The sequence below is a fragment of the Phytophthora infestans genome, genomic scaffold, assembly GCF_000142945.1.
Source record: "Phytophthora infestans T30-4 supercont1.2 genomic scaffold, whole genome shotgun sequence".
NCBI lineage: Eukaryota > Oomycota > Peronosporomycetes > Peronosporales > Peronosporaceae > Phytophthora > Phytophthora infestans.
This window is the reverse complement of record NW_003303757.1, coordinates 4,691,813-4,714,694: the sequence shown is the minus strand read 5'-3', so window position 1 is coordinate 4,714,694 and position 22,882 is coordinate 4,691,813. Positions and strand designations below refer to the sequence as shown.

Here is a 22,882-nt window from a genome sequence, read left to right as displayed (position 1 = left end):
AAACGTCGCGGAAAGCTCACATTGGTCTAAATTAATCCACCTCTCAACCAATCCTTGGTCCGTAAATCTGCAAGTTCAACCTGGGTGCTCATTAGCGCGACTCCCAAAAAGACCTTCACTCCGATTCCGCACTCGATGGCGGAAGTTCCTGGTGGAGGCGTTGGCTCAGCGCCGATGCTTCGTTGGAGCAAGCTGGAGACGATGGCCAGACGCAACGAGGAGCCGCCTACGCGCCGCTCGGGTCACTCGCTGTCCATCGTGGGCTCCAGCGGCTATTTGTTCGGTGGTTGTGACTACGCGGAGCCTCCTGGGCCGACCAACGACCTGTTCGCACTTAAGATAAATGCCAATGCTCCGAGCGAATGGGAGCGACTACGCTCGCCCCTAAATGGCGCGTGGCCGCCACCACGATGGAAACACTCGGCAACTGTCGTGGACAACAAGATCTACGTCTTCGGCGGTTTTCAAAGCAGCGCCACAAGGTTCAACGACTTGTGGATCTTTAATCCGATTACACTGGACTGGAGCCAATCTGGAGCGGGCTCTGGGGGTCTCAACAGTAATATCCATCGTGCTAGTGTGGCCAAACCTGTGACCGCAGCACTGCCAGCACCAAGAGGGGCCCATTCAGCGGTGGCTGTTCGACGCAATATATACGTGTTTGGAGGATATGGGGGCACAGGGTACGGCCGAAGAGACTTCGACGACTTGTATATGCTACGCACCGATGATCTGAGCTGGACTAAAGTTACATGCAAGGGCAAATCACCGGACAAACGAGCTGGTCACCAAGCATGCGCGGTGGATGATCTGATGCTCGTATGCGGAGGCTGGAATAGTGTGGCTCAGTTTAATGACTTGCATATATTTGACTCGACGGTGAACTCGTGGACTCTGGTGGAAGGCACTCATATGGCTACGACGCTACCGAGATGGAATCACGCTTGCTGTGCAGTTTTAGCTATTCCTCACGCGAAAGTTTTCGTGTTTGGGGGTGTCGTTGGAGAAGCGAACAACTACAACGCACAAGGGAGCTATATGAACGATCTGAGTGTGCTTGATACGGGTGAACTGAGCTGGAGTATTCCAGAGATCGAGGGAACCCCCCCTTGCGGACGAAGTGACACTACACTAGCCTACGATGATAAGGGTAGCCGTCTCATTGTTTTCGGTGGCTGGGCTAATGTATGGCTCAATGACATTTTCTACCTAGACGTTAGCTGCGTCGTTGGACCCCCGTATGGTATTACAGCTATTTTCCCGGACTTTGGACCGATTACGGGTGGTACGCCTTTGGTGATAGAAGGCATTGATTTTGTCAATAAGCCTGTGACCATCAGATTCTCGTCTCGAAAAGGATCTGTGGACGTTCCAGGTGAATATGTCAATGATCACACGCTAAATGTTGTAGCACCAGACTTCTCCGCATTTCCTGCCGGGGATGTTCAGATCCGCGTCGCACTGCAGAGTGATTCATTCACGACGACTTTTCAAACGTATAACTATTTCTCTGTTACTCATGCGCCTTTATGTTTTGCGTACGGCCCTGGTGTATTGTCTGAAGGTGCTAGTGGTGAGCCTACTTGCTTCATGATTCAAGCGAGAGATGCTCAGCGTAACTTGCGGACGCGGGGTGGAGACGAATTTGTCGTGGAAGTTTCTGCAGATGAATCTGGCCCAATGTTCTTGCCGAGCTTACAAATTCAGGACCTGCTTAACGGCAAGTACTTAGTGAGTTACACGGTACCAAGCCCGGGGGAATATGAAGTCAAAATCGAATTCCAAGGTACATTTGGTGGCAGTGCCGGTCAGATCCGTGGATCTCCGTACATGGCTACATTCGACGACATTGTTACTCGTGAAATGAACTTAATGACGGGTAAGCTCGTACTGGATCAAGTGTTGCATGATTTGCAAGGACTCCAGCAGTCGACGCGAGAGTGCAATATCGGTCTGGAACAACCTTTGTCAGACCCAACCTGGACACCCGATCAAATCACAGCTGCGTTAATCAAACTAAAAGAGCATGTCTTCATGGTCGAGAAGCGCGGAGAAGCGACATCTTTATCGATCGAAGAACTCCGAGCAGAAATCGCTTTTCTTAAGGACGCAGGCATTGTGGTAGCAAAGGAACAAGACATATTGATGGCTGTTGAAAGCGCTTGGGGTGAGGTCCTGAAGAAGGTTCCAGCTGCAAGTAATCGTATCGCACCATTAATCGCGACCCAGAGTTTAAAATTCCGTGACGAGGTTGCTGCGTATGTGGAAGAGTTGCAAGCAAAAGAAGCACAGCTTAAGATAAAGAGCTTCTGGAGTTTTTCTACTGGAGTTAATGCCGCTCTATCGTTAATCAACGAAGAGCTGGTAAATGCGGGAAAGGACAAGGCAGCTTTCAAGCGCAAGAAGCATATTGCAGAAATTCTGGAATGTGAAGATTTGATGGACCCGTGCGCTTCCATTTTGAAAGCTATTCAGCGGACACTGCAACACTGTCATCAAATGTGGGACTCCATCTCAGAAGTAACAAGGAAAATTGATCTATCGCGAGGAATTCCGTGGAGCATGATCGATGGCGTTGTATTGGAAGAAGAAGCCAAGGCATTTCTATCGCTAGTGAAAGCCACCCACAAGGACATCCGGGACTGTGACGCGTTCAAAATGTTTGAACGCCTTGTAAAAGACTTTTTGAGCACGTGTCCGCTGTTTCAAGCTTTGCGTCATCCATCGATGCGAAGACGCCATTGGCAAGATCTCATTGCTGTCACAGGCAAGACCTTCGAGTGCCCAGACGACAACCCATCTCTTAAGTTTACAGATATTCTAGCTTTAAACTTGCATGAATTTCAGCGCGATGTGGAAGAAATCACAGACCGAGCACAGAAGGAGGCCAAACAAGAGTCTGTTATGCAAGAACTCGAGAACCGTTGGTCGACTATTTGCCTAACAATGACACCGTACAAAGACACGGCGGTGCCGTTACTACACATGGCGGAAGATGACGTAGAGATGCTGGAATCTGATCAGTTGCTTGTGCAAGGCATGTCTTCAGGGCGAAATAGGTTCTTTCAAGAGCAGACACAACAATGGCGGTCGAAGCTTATGCTCGTTTCCGAAATTGCTGGAGCGTTGCTGGAAATACAGCGGTCGTGGTCGTATTTGGAGCCGCTCTTCATGCAGTCGGAAGAAGTTAAACGGGAGCTTCCTGACGAAGCTGCGAGATTTGAACATGTGGATGAGCTCGTTCGACAAACGCTGGACAAGATGTGGGACCAAGAACCGCCGGGAAATATCTTGCTAGCCTGCCAGCTTCCTGGACTGCTTGCATTGCTGAATGACCTTCGTGCCCGGTTGGAGAAGTGCCAGCAAGCACTGAAAGAGTATCTTGACTCAAAACGCCGCATGTTCCCGCGTTTTTATTTCATTTCTGAAGCTGATTTACTCGATATCTTATCGAATGGCAGTAACCCACAGAAGATAATGGTTCACCTCGAGAAGGTATTCCTGGCTACACAAACACTCCAACTAGCGATGGAACGTGGTGGGGCAGGCGGCTCAATGTTGGCTACCCACTTCATTTCCAACGACTTTACAAAAGAAATGATATCATTTGAGAACAAATTACATTTGGAAGGTAAGGTGGAGATGTACATGCAGACGATATTGGAGTCTATGCAACTTACCTTAAAGGGACATGCAACTCGATCGATCACTCGATTCCCCGAGCAAAACCGAGTGGACTGGCTATTGCAAAAGGTTCCATCAGCTACTGAAGGAGTGACACAAAAGGATAACGTGGATGCTGCTCAAATTGCTTTACTTGTGGCTGGAATTGAATATGCGAGAAGTGTTGAGAGTGCTTTTGGGCTACTATCGAAAGGCCACGCGACGGCCATGAAAGAGCTTTTGAAGAAAATTGTGATTCAGCTTACTGATCTCATTAAGCTGACACAAACTACCTTGTCCAAAGGAGATCGCCAGCGAGCAATGTGCATGATTACGATGGACGCACATTCACGGGATATTGTACAGAAGCTCCTATACGAAGAGATCACCTCGCCTAGTTCGTTTCTTTGGCAGTCACAGCTAAAGCAAAGACGGTCGGATGATCAAAACCACACATATCTCGAGATTTGTGACGCTACTTTTGACTACGGATTTGAGTATTTGGGAAATGGTCCAAGGCTCGTGATTACCCCCCTAACAGACAGAATTTATGTTACGGCCACTCAGGCGCTTCATATTCAGATGGGCTGTGCTCCTGCTGGGCCTGCTGGAACAGGAAAAACTGAAACGACGAAAGATCTGGCAAATATGGTCGGCAAAATATGCTACGTATTCAACTGCTCACCGGAAATGGACTACAAGAATTTAGGTAACATTTTTAAAGGACTGGCTAGTGCAGGAGCATGGGGCTGCTTTGATGAATTCAACCGACTAGCGCCAGAAGTACTGTCGGTTTGCTCCGTCCAGTTTAAGGCGGTCTGCGATGGGATTCGAAGTGAAAGCACGCATGTTATGGTGGAAGGTGACTCTGTCAAGCTCGATCCCACATGTGGTACGTTCATCACGATGAATCCCGGCTACCTTGGGCGATCGGAACTACCCGAAGGCTTAAAAGCACTATTTCGCCCCATTACAGTTATGGCACCCGATCTTGTGCTGATTTGTGAAAACATGCTAATGGCGGAAGGATTCCGAGAAGCCAAGCTGCTAGCTGCAAAGTTTTTTAGTCTGTATTCACTACTTAGCGAGCTTCTTTCTAAGCAAGATCATTACGACTGGGGTCTAAGAGCAGTCAAGAGTGTACTTGTTGTCGCTGGATCGTTCAAGCGTGCCGAACCGAAGCTTTCTGAGCATGAAATCCTGATGCGCTCACTCCGAGATTTTAACTTGCCCAAAATCGTGAAGCAAGACCTCCTCGTGTTTAACGGCCTGCTTAGCGACCTGTTCCCTAACTTAAATCTACCTCGTAAAATCGACGAGGTAATGGAAAAGTATGTACACGTTGCGTGCGAAGATCGCGGACTTTGGCCTCATGAGCAATTTCGGCTCAAAGTTATTCAGCTGGAAGAATTATTAGCCATCCGCCACTGTGTCTTCGTAATGGGGCCACCTGGAAGTGGCAAGACTGAGTGCTGTGAAACTCTTGTCGCTGCCCGAAAGAAGAAAGGTGAGGAATACGTGACAAGAGTTATTGATCTCAACCCCAAGGCGGTTTCTACTGAAGACCTGTACGGCTATATGGTGCTCGGGACACGAGAGTGGAAAGATGGTCTTCTGTCTAAGATAATGCGTGATGTGGCCAGTGGTTCAGCTACAGACACTCGGCCAAAATGGATCGTATTGGATGGAGATCTGGATGCTAATTGGATTGAATCGATGAATTCCGTCATGGATGACAATAAAATGTTAACCCTTGCGTCAAATGAGCGTATTCCTGTCAAGCCGAATATGCGACTTCTTTTTGAAATTCGAGATTTGAAATATGCAACCCCCGCTACCGTCTCGCGCGCGGGTATCTTGTATATTTCTGATGATGATGGCTTTCAGTGGAGATCGTTCTTGGCGAGCTGGGTAGCGACTAAAGGAACGTCTGTTCAGCAGCGTACAGCTTTGGGAGAAGCTATGAACAAGTACATCGATCCAATTATTGCATTCGTGAAGCAGTCTTGTAAGACTATCGTGCCCATGCAGGAAATAACTTTGGTTCATACGTACCTTTACTTCCTTGACGCCGTACTGGACGCTGAAACGCTTCGGGATTCGAAGAAAGTTGACATTCTGAGTGGGTTCATCTCTGTCTGGGCATTTGGTGCTGCTCTTACGATCACGGATGATGGAACAGATTATCGCAAATTATTTAGTGAATGGTGGAGAAGCGAGTTTAAGCACATCAAGTTTCCCGCTCGTGATACTGTCTTCGATTATTGGCTTGACCCTAACACACTTTCGTTCGATACATGGCGCGCGTCGCCGTACTTTAAGGCTGTTCAATTCGATGGATCTGTTGCCATGTCATCGGTTACTGTGCCTACTCCCGAGACTGCCTCAATCACGAGTTGGATGAGCGTAATGGTCCGTGAAGAGCGTCCGTTCATGCTGTGTGGCAACGCAGGCACTGGCAAGACCCAGCTGATTCAAGGCTTGCTTAATAACCTAGACTGTCGGGGATCTGCTTCTTCGTCTGCATCGTCAACAATGTCAACGAAAGGACCAGCGGCTAGCATGAGTATCAACTTCAATTACTACACAAATGCATACGCGCTCCAAGCTATACTCGAGTCAAAGCTATCGAAACGAGTTGGCTCAACATTTGGGCCTACGGTTGGGGAACAGTTGATCTACTTCCTTGATGACCTGAACCTTCCTCAAATCGACCCGTATGGGACCCAAAGTGCCATCGCTTTACTCCGCCAGTATTTGGACTATGGCCATTGGTACGACAGAGCTAAGTTCTCGCTGAAACAGATCGTAAATGTGCAGTTTTTGAGTTGCATGAACCCCAATGCTGGAAGTTTCAATATCAACCCGCGACTTCAACGGCATTTCGTAACGTTTGCGCTACCACAACTCAGTGCAGCAAGCCTACAAGTAATTTACACCACTTTTCTCGAAGGTTACGCGGCTGATTTTGTTGAAGATATCCGGAAGATGTCCCAGTCTATACTGAAAGCTGCACTAAATCTTCACGTGCAGGTTTGCAGCACGTTTCGGAAGACGGCTGCAAACTTTCATTACGAGTTTAATATTCGGCATGTAGCGAATGTCTTCCAAGGTTTGCTGATGGCGAAGCCACCGACCTTTGAAGATCCGCTAAAGTTTGCGCTGTTGTGGGTGCACGAATCGGCCCGCGTCTATGGAGACCGCTTAGTGTCAGCACAAGATCAAGCCAAATTCACGTCTATCGTGCAGCAGCAAGCACGGAAGTGCTTTCCTGCGCTGAACTTCATGCGTTATTTTGCCCCTGCTGCGTCAGGCTCAGAAAACGGTAAGGAGTCGTCCCTGCTTCAGTCGGACCCGATTTTATTTTGTCATTTTGTGAACGGTTTGCGTACGAACGAATACGACCAAGTCGTGTCCGTCCAAGTCCTGCATGCTACAGTTGAAGAAGCACTGTCCGAGTACAATGAGCTAAACGGGAAGATGGATCTGGTATTGTTCAAGGATGCCTTGGAGCATATTGCTCGGATCGTGCGCATAATTTCAAACCCATCGGGTCATGCACTACTCGTCGGTGTTGGTGGGAGTGGACGGAAATCATTGGCACGCTTAAGTGCTTTCATTTGTGGATACTCGCTTGTCGAGATCACAATTACGCAGGCATACTCATTACTGGACTTCAAAACGGATCTTCAGAATATGTTCCTGAAGGCGGGCGTTAAAGGTGACGGTGTTGTTTTCCTCTTCGACGACAACCAGATCAAGAACGAACGAATGCTCGTGTATTTAAACGACCTTCTGTCAAGTGGAAATGTTCCAGATTTGTACAACGCCGACGAGCAAACGAATCTAATTCAACAGTTCCAGCCAAAGATGATGGCTGCGTTGGCAGCAAGTGCTGCTTCAAACCCTATTGGCGACTCCAGTGCCGCCATGAATCTTAGCTCTGAAGGTTCCGAAAAGGAGCGTGCTTGGCGATGGTTTATACAAGAAATCAAACGCAACCTGCACATTGTTCTTTGTTTCTCTCCGGCAACTGCCGACTTCCGGATGCGAGCGCGAAAGTTCCCGGCATTGGTGAATTGCGCGCTTATCGACTGGTTTCAGCCGTGGCCAAAAGAAGCATTGCGCTCGGTTGCTGCGCGCTTTATATCCTTCGAAAGTCTCCCTCAGCTGAATCCTCCCGAGCATGTCGTGATGGCTGTACAAAATTTCATGCCCTTTGCTTTCCAGAGCACAAATACTGTAGCGAAGGAGTTCTTATCACACGAAAAGCGCCACGTATATTCCACTCCGAAGTCGTATCTCGAGTGCCTGACATTGTACCGGCGACTTTTATTGCAGAAGCACACGAACCATCAAAAAGCAATGCAACGGCTCCAAAGTGGCTTGGAGAAGATGGAGTCAACAGGAGATATTGTGGCAACGATGGAGGAAGAGTTGAAACGCACGCTAGAAGAAGCTGAGAAGAAGAAAGTGATTGTAGAGGAGCTTGCTGCACGACTGCGGAAAGAAAAAGAAATCGTGGAGAATGAAACAGCTCGAGCAAACGTCGAGCGTGAGAAATGTGCCGTCATTCAGACTGATGTGTCCGTGAAGAAGGCGGATACGGAGGCAGATCTTGCGCAAGCTCAACCGATGGTCGATGCCGCGATGGCAGCTTTAGATACACTCAACAAAAAAGATCTTGGAAACTGTAAGACTATGGCGAAGCCTCCAGCAGGTGTGGGCGACATATTTGGTGCTGTGACTGTGCTTTTCGCTGGCGTGAATCCAAACATTGTCATCCAAAAAAACGGCAAGGTGAAAGACAAAGATCGATCATGGGAAGCCTCGAAGAAGGTATTGTTAGGGAATATTAACGCCTTGGTTGAAGAGTTGAAAGGATTCAAGGAATTGGTGGACAACCAGCAGGTTCCAGAGGTCAACTGGAAAGAAATTCGTCCGTTCTTACAGCTTGAATATTTTAATGTGGAAGCGATCGAAAAAAAAAACTCCGCGGCCGCTGGACTATGTGCTTGGGTGATCAACATTGTGGCCTACTACGACGCTATAGTTGTGGTGGAGCCAAAGAAGCGAGCATTAGAAGAAGCTAACGAAAAGCTACGGGTTGCCAACGAGAGACTTGAGCTCGTAAATCAAAAGGTGACAGCGCTGGAAGAGAAGCTTTCCACTTTGACCGAAGAGTTTGACAAGATCAATAACGAGGTTCTCGACGCAGTGGCCTTGCTGGAGAGGGGACGACTTCGTATGGAACTCGCTCGACGGCTAGCAAATGCACTAGGAAGTGAAAGTGAACGGTGGGCTAATGAACTCGAACAGCTCCGCGCAAGTGCTGAAATGTTGGTCTGCGACGTTGTGATCGCTGCGAGTTTTGTGTCGTACGTCGGTGCCTTCACAAAGCCCTTCAGAGATTTGCTAATCAACGAAAAGTGGCTGCCGTTCCTGCGTAAATCGTTGGCTGAATCATCATCAAAGGCTGATAAAGATAAGGTACCACCCACCGCTATGACTGAAGTCGGCAACCCATTGCAGATTCTTGCGACACCATCGGAAATTGCTGAGTGGAACACAAAAGGCCTTCCGAGTGACCGTGTGTCGGTCGAGAATGGCGCTATCGTGCGCAATAGCTCTCGCGCCCCGCTATTGATTGACCCACAACTTCAAGGTATATATTGGCTGCGAGAAATGGAGAAGCATGCTCGGCGTGCTGCACCAAGTTCACTGCAGGTTGTACGTCAAGACCAGCCAAATCTGCCTCTTCTATTGGAATCAGCAGTGGAGCACGGGTACACGGTGATCGTAGAAAACATGGGGGAAAAGCTGGAAGTGTGTTTGTGGCCGGTGATCTCTCGGTCTACTACGGTGCGCGGACATAAAACTTTACTGAAAATGGGAGACAAGTTGGTTGAGCTACACCCCGATTTCCGTCTGTATCTACACACAAAATTGTCGAATCCACACTACCCGCCTGAGCTGCAGGCAGAGACATCGATGGTCAACTTTGCTGTGACTCAGCAAGGTTTAGAGGACCAACTTTTATCGCTTGTAGTACGCAAAGAGTGGTCCAAGATAGCGAAAGTCCGTACTGCACTCATCCATCAGCAGAACGAATTCAAAATTCGAATTCAGACGTTGGAGGACCGTATTCTGTCAAGTTTAGCCGACGCTGAAGGCGATGTTACGGAAAATGTGCAGGTAATCACAGATTTGGAGACAACTAAAGCTACAGCTCAGGAAATCGCGAAAAAGGCCGCCAAGGCTACGGAGTATGAGGTCCAAATTAACGAGCTGAGCGCAAAGTACCAGTCAGTGGCGAATCGTGGAGCACTTCTGTTCTTTCTCATGAATGGGATGCATCGCATGCATTCGTATTATGTGTATTCTCTGAATGCATACGTTGTGATCTTTCAGCGCGGTATTGACCTGGTTCAACCCGACAAGGACCCTGGGAGGCCGCCATCCTCAAGTGGCGGTGGGCTACTCGGTCGCTTAAAGGCTGCTGCTAAGAAGATTATCGTTTCGCAACGCTTTCAGTGGAATTCGGATTTACTATTGGCAGATCGAGTCGTGGACAGCAATACCGAACAAGATCTGGATGTTCTCATGAAAGAAACAGATCAGCAAGAAATGCCTTCAAATGCCCAGGTCGAAGCGCGGTGCACACAGCTCAAAAACTCCATCACCGACGTTGTTTTTAATTACATTCGTCGTGGTCTTTTCGAGAAGGATAAGCTGACTTTAGCCACACAGCTGTGCTTTGCAATTTTGCGGTCCGAAATGAAGATCGAGGCAGTCGATGTACGGCAGCTCGTGACTTGCGGTACTGCGAGTGACATGGGCTCAGGAATGGGACTTCTTAGCGAGTGGATGACCGAGACGGTGTGGCTGCGCGTGCGTAAACTTGAAGAAAGCATAGCAGGGCTGCAGAAGCTCACGACGCTCATGCGGTCTGATAGTGACGAGTGGAGAGAATGGTGCGATGCGGAAAAGCCGGAGTTGAAGCCTCTTCCGGGGCAATTCAAAACATCGGTCACACCAATCCAGTTGCTGCACCTTGTCCGGGTCTTGCGTCCGGATCGAATGATCTTTGCCCTGAGATCCTTTCTCAGTGATACTTTTGGGAAGCAGATGGTACAACAGCCTCCTTTTGACATGGAGGCTGCGTATCAAGAAACTAGCGCCTCAACTCCGATGTTCTTCGTATTATTTTCTGGTGTTGATCCAACCTCGTGGGTGGAAACACTTGGTAAAAAGTTTGAGTTCACGTACGAACGAGGAAATCTTACGAACATTTCGATGGGTCAAGGACAGGAGGAATATGCTGACAATACACTTATGAAATCCTCTCGGGAAGGAAGCTGGGTGATCCTTCAGAATATCCATCTGATGCAATCATGGTTACCTAGGTTGGAGCGCTCACTGGAGGTTTACTCTGTGTCTGCAGACCAGAATTTCCGATGTTTTCTGTCTTCTGAGGGGCCAGCGTTAGCATCGCTCAGTAACCTGCCAGAGTCGCTACTTCAAAAGTTGCAAACGAAGCTCCGACCGACCTGAAGAGCAATTTGCGTCGTGCGTGGGCTAATTTCTCTGTCCAACAACTCGAAGACTGTGCGCAGCCTAACGAGTATCAAGGCTGTTTATTCGCACTGTGTTTCTTCCACGCGCTGGTATTGGGACGACGAAGATTCGGGTGTCAAGGATGGAGTCGTCCGTACAGCTTCAACACCGGAGACTTACTCATCTGCTCGGACGTACTTCGACGGTACCTTGACACTGCGGCGACTAGCAGGTCGAAGAGCTTACCATGGGACGATTTGCGCTACATTTTCGGTGAAATCATGTATGGAGGACACATCACGGACCATTGGGACCGTATCACTAACAACACGTATCTAAACGAAGTCTTCACCCGAGAAATTCTGCAGGGCAAGGAGCTCACTGCTGGCTTCAAATGCCCAGATCCATTCACTTACAGCTATAGCAAGTATGTCGACCACATTGAAACGCAATTGCCAAGCGAATCGCCTACGGTGTACGGACTACATCCTAACGCAGAAGTGGGGTATCTGGTAGAGGCGGCCAACGAATTATTCGCAACTATTGCCAAGTCCCAGCCATCTGCAGGGCCATCTACGCCTCCTAGTGGCTCTGCAGCAACGAGTTCAGGTGGAGCAGTAAGCGAAAACGCCCAAGTGTATGCGATTGTGGAAGATCTACTGGAAAAACTTCCACCAGAGATTGACCTTGCTGACTTACAAGCAAAGGCAGAACCGCTTCTGACAACGGATCAATCTCCGTACGTTGTGGTTGCACTGCAAGAAGCAGCTCGTATGCACACACTGCTCCACGAAATTCAAAGTAGCCTGATTGAGCTCACGAAAGGAATTCAAGGCACGTTGAACATGACGGAACCGATGGAAGATCTCATGGCGGCTTTGTTAATCAACCAAGTACCTGGTCGCAATGTGCTGCACATGTGTTCCTGGGAGCGCTACGCGTGGTGGTCTCGTAAGTCGTTGTCTCTTTGGTTCGCAGATCTGTTGGATCGCATCCAGTTCCTCTCGAACTGGACGAGTGAGTTCCGGTTGCCGTATTCGATGTGGATCTCGGGGCTCTTTAATCCTACCGCGTTCCTCACTGCTATCAAGCAGTGCACCGCACGAACCCACGGTATTCCGCTCGACTCCATGGCTATCGAAACACATGTGACTCCAATCACAGAAGCTGAGGGCGTCGAATCCTATCCTGAAATGGGCGCATACATCCACGGCTTGTTCATGGAAGGCGCACGATGGGAGTTCCCAATGAAAGACGGCGAAAAGACGTCACCCTTCTCGTACGATGTCGATTCCATTGCTTGTGGTGGACATTTGGTGGACCCCATGCCGAAGGAGCTGTTGCCTGCTGCACCTGTAATCTATGCACGAGCTGTGGTGATTGACAGCAAGTGGGAAGCCACAGCAGTGGGTCATTTCCGACGCAATAAGGAGGTATTTGATTGTCCTGTGTACCAGACAACACTGCGAGGACCGACGTACGTGTTCCTGGCTACACTTAACACAATCCAACCGAAGGCGAAGTGGACGCTGGCCGGCGTAGCGCTCGTCATGCAGCGAGATTCATAGAACTCAAAGGGAGTATTAATGCAGTTTTTTTTTTCAGATACAGGTCAGTGTCCTGCTACTCTGTCCTAGGCCTGCTTGGGGTTGAAAAGCTTTGGCATTTGTTGCCAGCATTTCCAGTAATTCTCGTCGTTGTGGTCGCAGTGAAGCGCATAGTTCGTCAACTTGACCAGGTACGTCGACTCGAACATGAACGCGAGTCCACCATCGAATTTATGGGGTTTGAGCTCCGCATTAGAAGCAGCAAGGAACGTTGCAGCGTCCGGACCGTGTGGCGTGTCAACGCTATGAAGAGAAGCACCACCCGGCGCAAATCCATCCTCTCCTCCCTTCTTGGCGTCGTAGGTACCGTAGATCATTCCCATGTACTCGCTCATACAGTTGCGGTGGAAGTATGGAGGACGGAACGTGTGCTCTTGAACCTACAGATCGACACTTACAGTTAGAAAAAAAATACAAATGCGAAACGATGGTAAATTGACTGACGTACCATCCATCTAGGCGGGAAAATGACAAAGTCTGCCACTGCATTGCCTGGTTCATCTGTTTGGCACGTGAGGACACAATAGATCGAGGGGTCCTGCAGAAATTAAAGTACGTTGGTAAATAACTTCGGAAAGATATTACAGTTTTCACTTTTCTTACCGGGTGGTCGTAGTTCACCGAGTTCATCGTGCAGAACTTGTCCAGATTGTACTTGTATGGGACGTAGTTTCCATGCCAAGCCACTACGTTGAACGGAGAGAAGGCCATGCGAGCTGAGAACAATTGTCCACCAAACTTGAAAAATACAAGTCAGCTTTAACTTTCGCAGTATCGTGCAACGCACTGGTAGCCTACCTTGTTGACGACCAAATATTCGCAATCGCGGTCTTCGTAGGCAGCGCTCGGGTGCTCGAAGTCTCGTGGGTTAGCTAAACCATTAGCTCCAATAGGACCGAGATCTGGCAGGATGAAGTGACGGTTGTACACTTCCAGAATGTAGCCACGAGAGGGTCCGTCCAGCTCAACTGAGAAGCGGATTCCACGCTAAATTATAGCAACATACAACTGTAGGTCAGCAAAATGCTTCATCTTGTTCTCCATAATCGCATGGTGTGTACCTGAATGACGCAGATCTCATGCGGCGACACCTTAAGTCGACCAAATTCCGTCGTAATCTTGAGGTCGCCCGTTTGAGGAACTGCGTTTTGCAATATTTAGCAATGAGCTAAGAGCCAATTCGAAATATCAACAACGCACCGATCAAAAAGTCTCCGTCCGAGTTGTAAAAGCACTTGTCCTTCATGGATACATTGGCAGCGTACATGTGGATGGCCATCCCTGCCTTCATCGTCGGATCCCCGGCTCCGCCTAAAACACCAAGGTACCAGTCAGCTCAACTCGTCTTGCAGCAATTGCAATACGAAGCGATCGTTACCAATGGTGCGGAGTCCGTCGATAAAGTCCAGTTTCTCCGAGTCTGCAGGGAAGGGCATGGGCTTCCACCGCATCTGCTGCGGTGTGAGCTTCTCCTTAGCAAAGTCTGCCTTGACGAACGGGTGTTCCACCTCCTGGTACTTCTCGTGCACTACTGGGGGCAGGATCCGGTACAGCCAACTGCAGAACAATTCCACGTTAGTCTCTCACAATTATGACACTGTGCAACGAACGCCGCACCTGCGCTGGTTCTTGTGACGCGGCATCGTGAACGCAGTGCCCGAGAGCTGCTCCGCGTACAGTCCGTATGCGCACTACACCAGACATCATCATTGACAATGAGTAAATATTGCAGCATTTTTTTATTTTGAACAAACCTTCTGCGGGTTGTTCTGCGCCTTGGGGAGCGCATCAGGAAGCGCCTCAGAGCAGAAATCATTGCCGAAGCCCGGCAGATACGACAGCGAGTCCCACGAGGCGTCAATCATAGCGAAATCGCGAGTAACAAGTGACGACAACGAGCGGAATCGTCAAATGAGCTGCTCATGAGTTGGAGCTTGAAGCTTTTAGCCGATACAAACTGTAAGATAAAAAGGTGTAGGGGCGTGACTTCAACCACGTTTTGTTTTGACGCATGCCCCGTTTTGACGCAGTGCGAGCGTCCTATTGCTAGTTTTAGACGCCAAAGCAGAGTTTAAGCATATTAATAGCATAGAGCTACATGTAATTCTATTCGGACTAGATATGAACAAAACCAGGTCTATCTGGGCAAATATGGCTACACTTGAAGTGAATTGCCTGTCACCATTGATTCGCTAGCTTACAGTTAGGCTGCGCCTTGTATGGATAGTCGAGTATCCTTTCATCGAGCGTGTATCGTCGATATCGATCCAAATGGCGCTTTTCCACGTGCATTGCACTTCTCGCCTCAAAATCAGCAGTAGCTGTAGCTAGCGACGCTTCAGGACTCGGGACCACCACCTTGCGGGTCATTGCCTTGACCCCAGCGCACAGAATGCAGTTGGCGAGCGAGTGGAGAGCGCACTTGGACTGAGTATCACCTTGGAGTCGGGAATTCTGGCAACTCCGACTTGTTATGCTACTCGTAGATAAGACACAAGCAGAGACCGCTGTTGCCTGACCCGAGGAAGAAGTCACGCTGCTGCTTTTAGTGCAGATGAAGCAGCGTAGCAGTTGATGTCTCTCACAGGGACCATCCTGCGATTTCCGGGTCATTTCAGGTGAGTTGAGTACCACTGCACCAGTCGTGACTGGTTGTCGAGCGATTGCTTGCGTTTGTCGACAGCCGTTCGCCACAGAGCACAACATGCACCCGGCGAGTTTGTGCTTCAGACACTGCTCGGTTGCAGTTGTGCTGACTATTGGTGCACACGCAGGCAACTTGTAGCTGAGGTTTCCAGTGCTAGCGTTCTTCACCAATGATAAGGTCTCTTGTCTCGGAACAGAGCTACTGTAGCCATTTATTGAGCTCGCATTGGCGCGTTTCTGGTTGCGTTCTTGCTGATGGATCAAAATGGCTGGCGTTGATTTCGACGTCTGTATCGAGCACGTCCATTCGGTTTTGATAGTGTAAGCCGAAGCTAAGGGCACGGCTTTTTCACTTGAGCAGTGATTTATTGGCGAGACACACAATTCCGAGGCTTGGTATCTGGAAACGTTGACTCTGCCACCATGAGGAGGTTTCCAGTTCGGTTTGTGGTTGGACGGGGAGCTCATGTCGAGAGCTGACTGGGCACTGGCAGGATCTTCAACTTGATTGGTTGCGTCGTGGGCTGGGTCACTCTGGCCGAACGCAGACTTGCGTTGTGTTTCTAATGTTTGCTGCTCCTTACTGGAGCCGAGTGTGAAGCGTTCTAAATCTTGATTGTACGTTCCAGTAGCGGCGCTATGGTCGCTTCCAGCTCTCGTAAGATTCGTTCGCGACCGGGTTCTTCGCACTTGGGTGTTGGTCGCTTCAGGAATTGATGAGCTCTGTCGTTTGGATCCTTGACTTGCCGTGCTGGGAGCAGCGTCACTCGAGTCGATCTTCTGCTCTAAGTGCTTGACTCGACTCTCAAGAGCGCGGATCTTCTTTACGTCCTCGTCTCTCCATCTCTGGAAAACTACATTATCCCTCGTCAATTTGGTGATCTCGTTATCTTTCCCTTTAATTATTTCCTGGAAGTCTCTCCGCAGGGTCTGCTGCTCCTTTACGCGTACGTCATGTCTCCTTCGCTGTTCACTCTCCAATCGTTCCCGCAATTTCACAATCTGAATCTTGGCCATCAGCAGCTCACTCGAGCCATCCGCTACTTCGTTCACACGAATTGTCTGCAGCACACACCTCGCTCGATCTGCAAACTGCAGCGTTCGAATCGTCTCGTCACTCGTCTGTTGTGTTGCATTGATCGTAGCGATCAAACACGACTGCGTGTTCCCTCCGAAAGAGTCCTGCAACACGCGCGTCAACGTCGAATCTCGGTACGGAATGTGCTTCCTGCCGGTCTCGGCCAATGCTGCAATGCAGTTTCCCAGTGCTGACAGACTCGCATTGATGTTTTTCAGCTCCTGTGAGTGCACATCTTCCATTTCCACGTCAGTATTCCACTTCTCCGAGCCCGCGAGATCCACCAGATTCAGTCTCGCCTTTCGAAGAACTCGCCCCTCTCCGTTAAGCGCTGGACAATGCGTCGTGACATTGAGCTGGACGATAGCGTGGCTTCTACTACTCGACAAGTTCAACTCGGTCTCACGAACGCAGCGACGGGTGTGTCCTTGGTGGATAATCTGCATGGCGTTCGAGAACGACGTTATCTTCTCGCTGGATAGGCCCCGAACGGTAATGCAAGTCGTCCCATCTATTGCTGGCTGCTCCCGTAGAAGCAGAGGCTTCTGTCTCATGCGATCCGTGAGGACGTCAAAGAGACGGTCGTTGTAGATCTGCAGGAAGCTCAAGTGCAGCTCGACTTGGCCGCTTTTCTGCTCTAAGCTCGCTGCTTGGTCTAGTAAATAGCGGAGTGTGCGAGGTACAACTCCCCACTTGCTCTTGTCGCTAGGAGAATCCAAGTCTTGACCGAATAGAGTGTGTGTCTTGCCTGTGCCAGTTTGGCCGTATGCGAAGACGGTGGCGTTGTATCCTTCCAGACACGCTTGTACGCTCGGTTCGATGGCTGCAAACACGTCTTCTTGCGTCGCACCACCCATGAACACCCGATCAAATGTGCATTCCGTCACGACACTGCTGCCACCCTGAGTGCTTGTCGCTTGGACGCACAAACTGGTTCCCTCCTTCACACCCGCAGTGACGACGACTTTGCCTTCACCGTTGGACGGAGGTCGGACGCGAACGACAACTTGGATTCGCCGATGCACATCGCCGCTCTCCTCGCGCTGTGGCGCTGGTCCTTTAAGCGGAGCGGCTGAGTTCGAAACGACATTGCCATCGATTTGAGGAGACGGGGGAATCTGTATAGCTGCGTCATTCGCCGACGTGTCCTGTCTCTCGGTATCGTCCTGTTGAGATGTCTCCAAACCGATAGCAGCGTCGCCCTCCACACTCAGCTCAGCAGCTTCCTCATCGCTCTGATCGTCTCGCGAGTCCTCATTGTCAGCCATCTCGAACGGGTCCAAGGCAGCGTCGGCAAATAGATTCCACTCATCGCAGTTGTGGACTTCCTCTCTGCTCTCGATTGTCCCGGCAGTCGACGGCGCTGGGCTGGCAAACAAACTCGCCAATCCGTCATGACTGCTAAACTGCACGAGTTCTTCTTTATCTGTTCCTTCGCTTTCAGTCGTTTCGCTCATTTTGCTATCGCCTGCCTTTTGCCATCAATCATGCCACTCAAATACAACTCCAACACCCCAACGTACTCTAAAAATATTGTGGCCGTTTCGGTCACCGATGTTTATTACCACACCTCCCGCACAACACTTGGATAGGACTAATCCTGCTACAACACACGACACGAACCAACATCAGTCCGAACACAATTCATAGCTGCATCCTCCTCGATCAAGCACGTACCACCAGCTCAGGGTAATGTTCAGCCACGATAAAGTCAAAATCATCGACTTCCGTGGGCACAGCGAGATTCTCCCACACCTTCTTTTGAGCCTCCGCCTCATCTTCTTGATCCTCTTCGTCCTCGTTCTCGGAGCCTTCTTGATCAAAGCGTAAGGGCTTCCGTCGACAACTCCGTCGTGGCGTTTGCTCACCAGTGCTCGAATCGACCGAATCCGCACGCGTTCGTCGGCGCTTCGGACTTCTTTCGGGCGCAGCTGCAGCTTGCGACGCCGAGCGCTTAGCTGCTCGACTGTTTCTGACCCGGTTTCGCGAGTTACGTGAGGCTGCTGGAGCCACCTTGGCACGATGAGGTACGTCCGTCAAAGACTCTCCTGTCAGTTCGCGATACACTTCCTTCATTTGAGGTGTCGGCCGCTTCTTCAAGATCACGTCAATGACAGTCTCCATGAGCGGAAGCTTGCAAAGATTCAGCAGACGCTTGTGTTGACGATCTCGCTGTCGGGACATTTCAAGCAGCATTCTTCCACGCTCGAGGGAGCGACGTAGATCTTGTAGTTGCCCTAAAATCTCCTGCGTGATCCACGACTGGCGGTTCACATCGAACGCTGCGTCAGGCGGCGGATGCGCCTCACAATAAAACTTCCAGTCTGAGCGATTCGATCGAGCGCAGTACAGTTTCTTCTGTGCGGCACAAATCGGATGGAAGCGACGAGAGCATTGCGCGCAGTTTGCAAGCAGCCCCTCCTTCTTGTCGCAAAACTCGCATCTTGTCGCCATTCCTTCGGGTTTCAGCGCTGGCGTATACGCACAGAGCATGTGTTGTCTCTTGACTGTCTTCGCTTTCTGCCACTTGCCGCAGTACACGTGGATCCATTTATTCGGCGAAGGATGGGAGGTTACCCCGTTACTTTCCGGTCCCTTTGGCTGTAATGGAGGTTTGCTGTTGCCCACCTGTCGCTGCATATTCTGTAGCCAAAGTTGCTGGCCTCCACCTGCCGCTGGGCAAATGGCTGTGATCGCTGCCTTTGAGCCAGTATGACTTTTCCCGTTCGCCTGGTTCACTGGGACAGGAGGGTCGATACACGGCATCAAGTAGTCGGTGGCTTTAGCGCACACGACGCACTCGGGCGTCCCATTGCCACCCGTTTGTGTGCATCGCTCGCAGATCCAGTTACTTCTAAAGATCGTGGCGGAAGAGCCTATGTCGGAGATACAGCACTCTGGGTGGATGTAGACGTTGCAGTACTGACACCGAATCATAAACTGCCTTCGATGCAGCATATTGACGTCCGTGAGTTCTCCAACAAGAGGCGCGCAGTATTCAAAGCACGCAGAGCAGACGGTCAGGTCGGTCCAATCGGTCGCGGTAGAGTCAGTCTCGGTGGCAGTTAACTTGCTCTCCGCAGAAAGCACAGCCTGGACAATCGATCCTGACAGCAACGAAGACGCGTCGTCTGTCTGCTTCTTCGCGCCGCTGCTGTAGTTGTCTTTGTTTCGCATAACGAAGTACGAATCGATACGGAATCGCGCTCGTCGACGTCGTTGGGCAAGCTGTTCGGACGCAGGATAATGCTCGGGCAAATGTCCCGAGCACAACATCTGGAAGTTCAGTCCTGCTCCGCCTCCAGCGTACATGTATCTCTCGTCCCCAAGCGAAATCGTCATGGGCAGACCGTCGTACCAGCCGCAAAGTGGATGAAAAGACGTCGAACAGTCTGGATGGCAACACTGGACCGTGCGTCCACAAGCAACTCTGCAGTGAACGCACAGACTCCCCAACTCGATAGCGGGAACCTCCGGATGATCTCCGTTTTTCGGAGTGTTTGTTTGGTGTTGCCCGCTCGAAGCTTGAACGATGCGTGCTTCGATCTCTTTGACTGAGTCCAAGAACCGCACTTGGCTTGTGGTTCCAACCAGACTAATCTCCGAGAGCTCGAACAGGTTGCCAATCCAAACTTTCGGACACCACAGCGCACACACCACATGGACCCATTTCCCATCAATAGTACGTTTGAACGCACCGTCACTTAACGAACAGAGCTGGCAGAAAACATCCCGTGCTGGGTCGAGTCCTTCTCGCATGGCTCGACAGCGATCACAAATAAATTCATTGCTAGGGACTTTCGCCATTCCGTAGCAGCGCTGGTGGACTGCCAGCTCGCATCGATCGCAGAAAATAATTGGATTCGTTTCCGGGGACTGGCCATCGAAGCACACGACGCAAGTTCCGTCATCGACGGCGTCGTCCTCGTCTTCCGTTGATCCCCCTTGTTCGTCACTCTCAGTTGCGTTTTTCTTGTCTTTTTCAGGCTGCTCTCCCCTTCTATAGCCGATTAACAAGCTCGAGCATAGTCGCTTCCAAGCTGCAAACTCGCGGTAATACAGGTCCGTTGTCTGCGCCTTGAGCTGAAACTCGTTCGCTTTGTCCTCGTCAGATTTCAGCTTCTTGTATAACGCGCGGATACGACTGCGGTTTTGCTCCGTCGTGCCTTTCAAATGTTCCAGAAGCAGGTTGATCGCAGGCGTAAATTCATCGGTCAACGAAGTGTCGGCAGGAACAGATACAATGCTCATAGCTTGCGAATTAATCTCGTCATTGTTGCCCAGCTGTACACTCTCCACTTGGTCACAGGAATCCAAAGAGATCAGCAGCTTATCGTCCGGAGCCAAAGGCACTTTCTTCGTCTGCATGTCAAATCCGGCCAACGTCGACACTGCGTCATGCAGGAAAGTGCTCGCGAACGTCCCGTTGTCTGCTGCGTGCTGATTCATGGAGTCGCTATCCGGCGAAACGCGCATCGAGTACTTGCAAGCCACGATTGCGTTCTCTCCGTTCTTAAATTGTACACGCATGTTGGCCTCAGCGCCGTCTGGTACGTGAGCTGAACCGGAACCGCCAGTCTGGTCGCTCCTTGGCTTTGTACACTCTGCGTTATGCCGTATCTCGATCATCGGCTTCGCGAGGGGGTCGCTTAGACATCGACAGTGACTTGCTCGCATCAGGAAATCGCATTTGTGCGTACATTTTTGGAGCACAAGAGTCTGCGTCGGGTCCTCGGCATTGCGCTCCAGCCGTATTGTGTCTCGACAGTGAATATCCGACGCCTGCAGAGGCCGTCGACGCTTGATGCTATCCTCCAGCTTCATACCACACAGACTCTTACATAATTGCCCCATGCGCTTCTTCTCCAGCACACTGCTCTTGTAGAAATGGCTTTCCACGACCTTCCAAAAGTACGTCGAGTCCATTGGAGCTCCACTATTCTGTCCAGGCCACGAAGCGAACAGCACGTCCGTCATGTCTGCTACCTCCACGTCCTCCTGGGTGCCGTTACGGGGCGACATCTTGCGCTTCATGGCGTGCTTACTCTTAGGACAACTATTTCGCATATGGCCCATCATCAGCGTCTCGCGGATGTGCTCGCCGCACTCCGGACACGGCCGCATGGGCGTTTCCTGTCGTTTAAACTTGCCATTGGTCTCTCTGGTGTTCTTGCGAGCATTGGGGCTGCTCTTACTCCTCTTGCCTTTCTTGGCTGGTGACTTTTCCGTGTCCTGGCACACAATTTCCACAGCTTTCACGCCCAGTCGGTCCAGTTCTTGCTTCCTCTTGCGCGCATCAGAGCGAGTCATCCACCCAAGCAGACACTGAGTCTCGTGGCCCTCTTTATTGGGTAACGTCACTTTATTCCCGCAAAAGCGACACTTGGGCTCAGTCGTGGGCGGGTGTTCCTCCTCGTATTTCTTAGCTTCGGGCAGTGCACGCCACGAGTTGTCCACCATCTCGTACTTGGTCGTGTCCACGTCGGATAGATGTGTCTTGCAGTGATACACCTGCTGGTTCTGTGAATTGTAGCCTGTGAAGACGAGACTGGAAGGAGATCGGAAGGCGCAGACGACGTGGAAGGCCTTGGCGCAGCGCCCGCTGACGCACTGGATGCAGCCGCCACGCACGCCGCAGATCACACAGCGAAGTGTACTGCGACTTTTTTCATACAGCGAGATCTTTACGGCTTCGTCCATGACGCCTGTCAGACTGTGATATAGTTCCGGGATCCAATTGATACACAGTACGTGGCACCAGACGTCGCGCTGGTCTGTGAGACGCAGCGCACCGCCTGCGATGGGGCATACGGCACACTGAGGCGTCGGGCACGGCGATGGAGCCGAAGTGACGTACTCACAGGCCTGACAGAGCCACGACGCCGCGTTGCCGCCCTCGATACTCACGCCGTAACACTTGACGTGCACGCGGATGGAGCAGCGCACGCACTGGACGAGAAGCGTTCCTTGGTAGTCGTCCATACTCATGCAGATGCAGCACGGATCGGGCGGAGAAGCATCGGAAGCGGAAGACATGGCGAAGAGATCACTTGCCGACCTGCTAGGTAGGTTTCCCCGCGTCAAGTCCACGAGTGACCGAAGTCGGACTTAAAAGGATTACTTTTAGAGGAACAAACCCTCATTTAAGTACGATTACAGGTTTTTTTCTTCTTTATATTGGTTGCCATATTTGACGGTTTGATCAGTTTAATCAGTATTTAATTTTTTTTGACAAATTGGTTTAATGCGCACCGAAATGGTTACTCAGTTTAGAAGTGGTACTGTACATTCTTTTTAATCTCTGTTTTTATCCCCCTCTTTATCACACATA

The 22,882-nt window shown here is 50.4% G+C and overlaps 3 protein-coding genes across 3 annotated transcripts; 1 reads left to right on the top strand and 2 right to left on the bottom strand.

The window, feature by feature from the left end:
- Positions 1 to 135: 135 nt before the first annotated feature.
- Positions 136 to 12,788, top strand: PITG_01852 (dynein heavy chain; the record flags this gene model as incomplete). Its single annotated transcript, XM_002908408.1, has 1 exon — positions 136 to 12,788. The coding sequence occupies one exon, from the start codon at positions 136 to 138 to the stop codon at positions 11,215 to 11,217; it is 11,082 nt and encodes a 3,693-aa protein (XP_002908454.1).
- Positions 12,789 to 12,853: 65 nt separating this feature from the next.
- Positions 12,854 to 14,692, bottom strand: PITG_01851 (homogentisate 1,2-dioxygenase; the record flags this gene model as incomplete). The annotated part of the gene is made up of 9 exons (XM_002908407.1): positions 12,854 to 13,207; positions 13,276 to 13,365; positions 13,431 to 13,565; positions 13,626 to 13,814; positions 13,889 to 13,968; positions 14,028 to 14,138; positions 14,206 to 14,384; positions 14,445 to 14,518; positions 14,582 to 14,692. The coding sequence occupies 9 exons, from the start codon at positions 14,690 to 14,692 to the stop codon at positions 12,854 to 12,856; spliced, it is 1,323 nt and encodes a 440-aa protein (XP_002908453.1).
- Positions 14,693 to 15,005: 313 nt separating this feature from the next.
- PITG_01850 (kinesin-like protein) lies at positions 15,006 to 22,587 on the bottom strand (the record flags this gene model as incomplete). Its single annotated transcript, XM_002908406.1, has 2 exons — positions 15,006 to 17,957; positions 18,229 to 22,587. The coding sequence occupies 2 exons, from the start codon at positions 22,585 to 22,587 to the stop codon at positions 15,006 to 15,008; spliced, it is 7,311 nt and encodes a 2,436-aa protein (XP_002908452.1).
- Between the last annotated feature and the right edge of the window lie 295 nt (positions 22,588 to 22,882).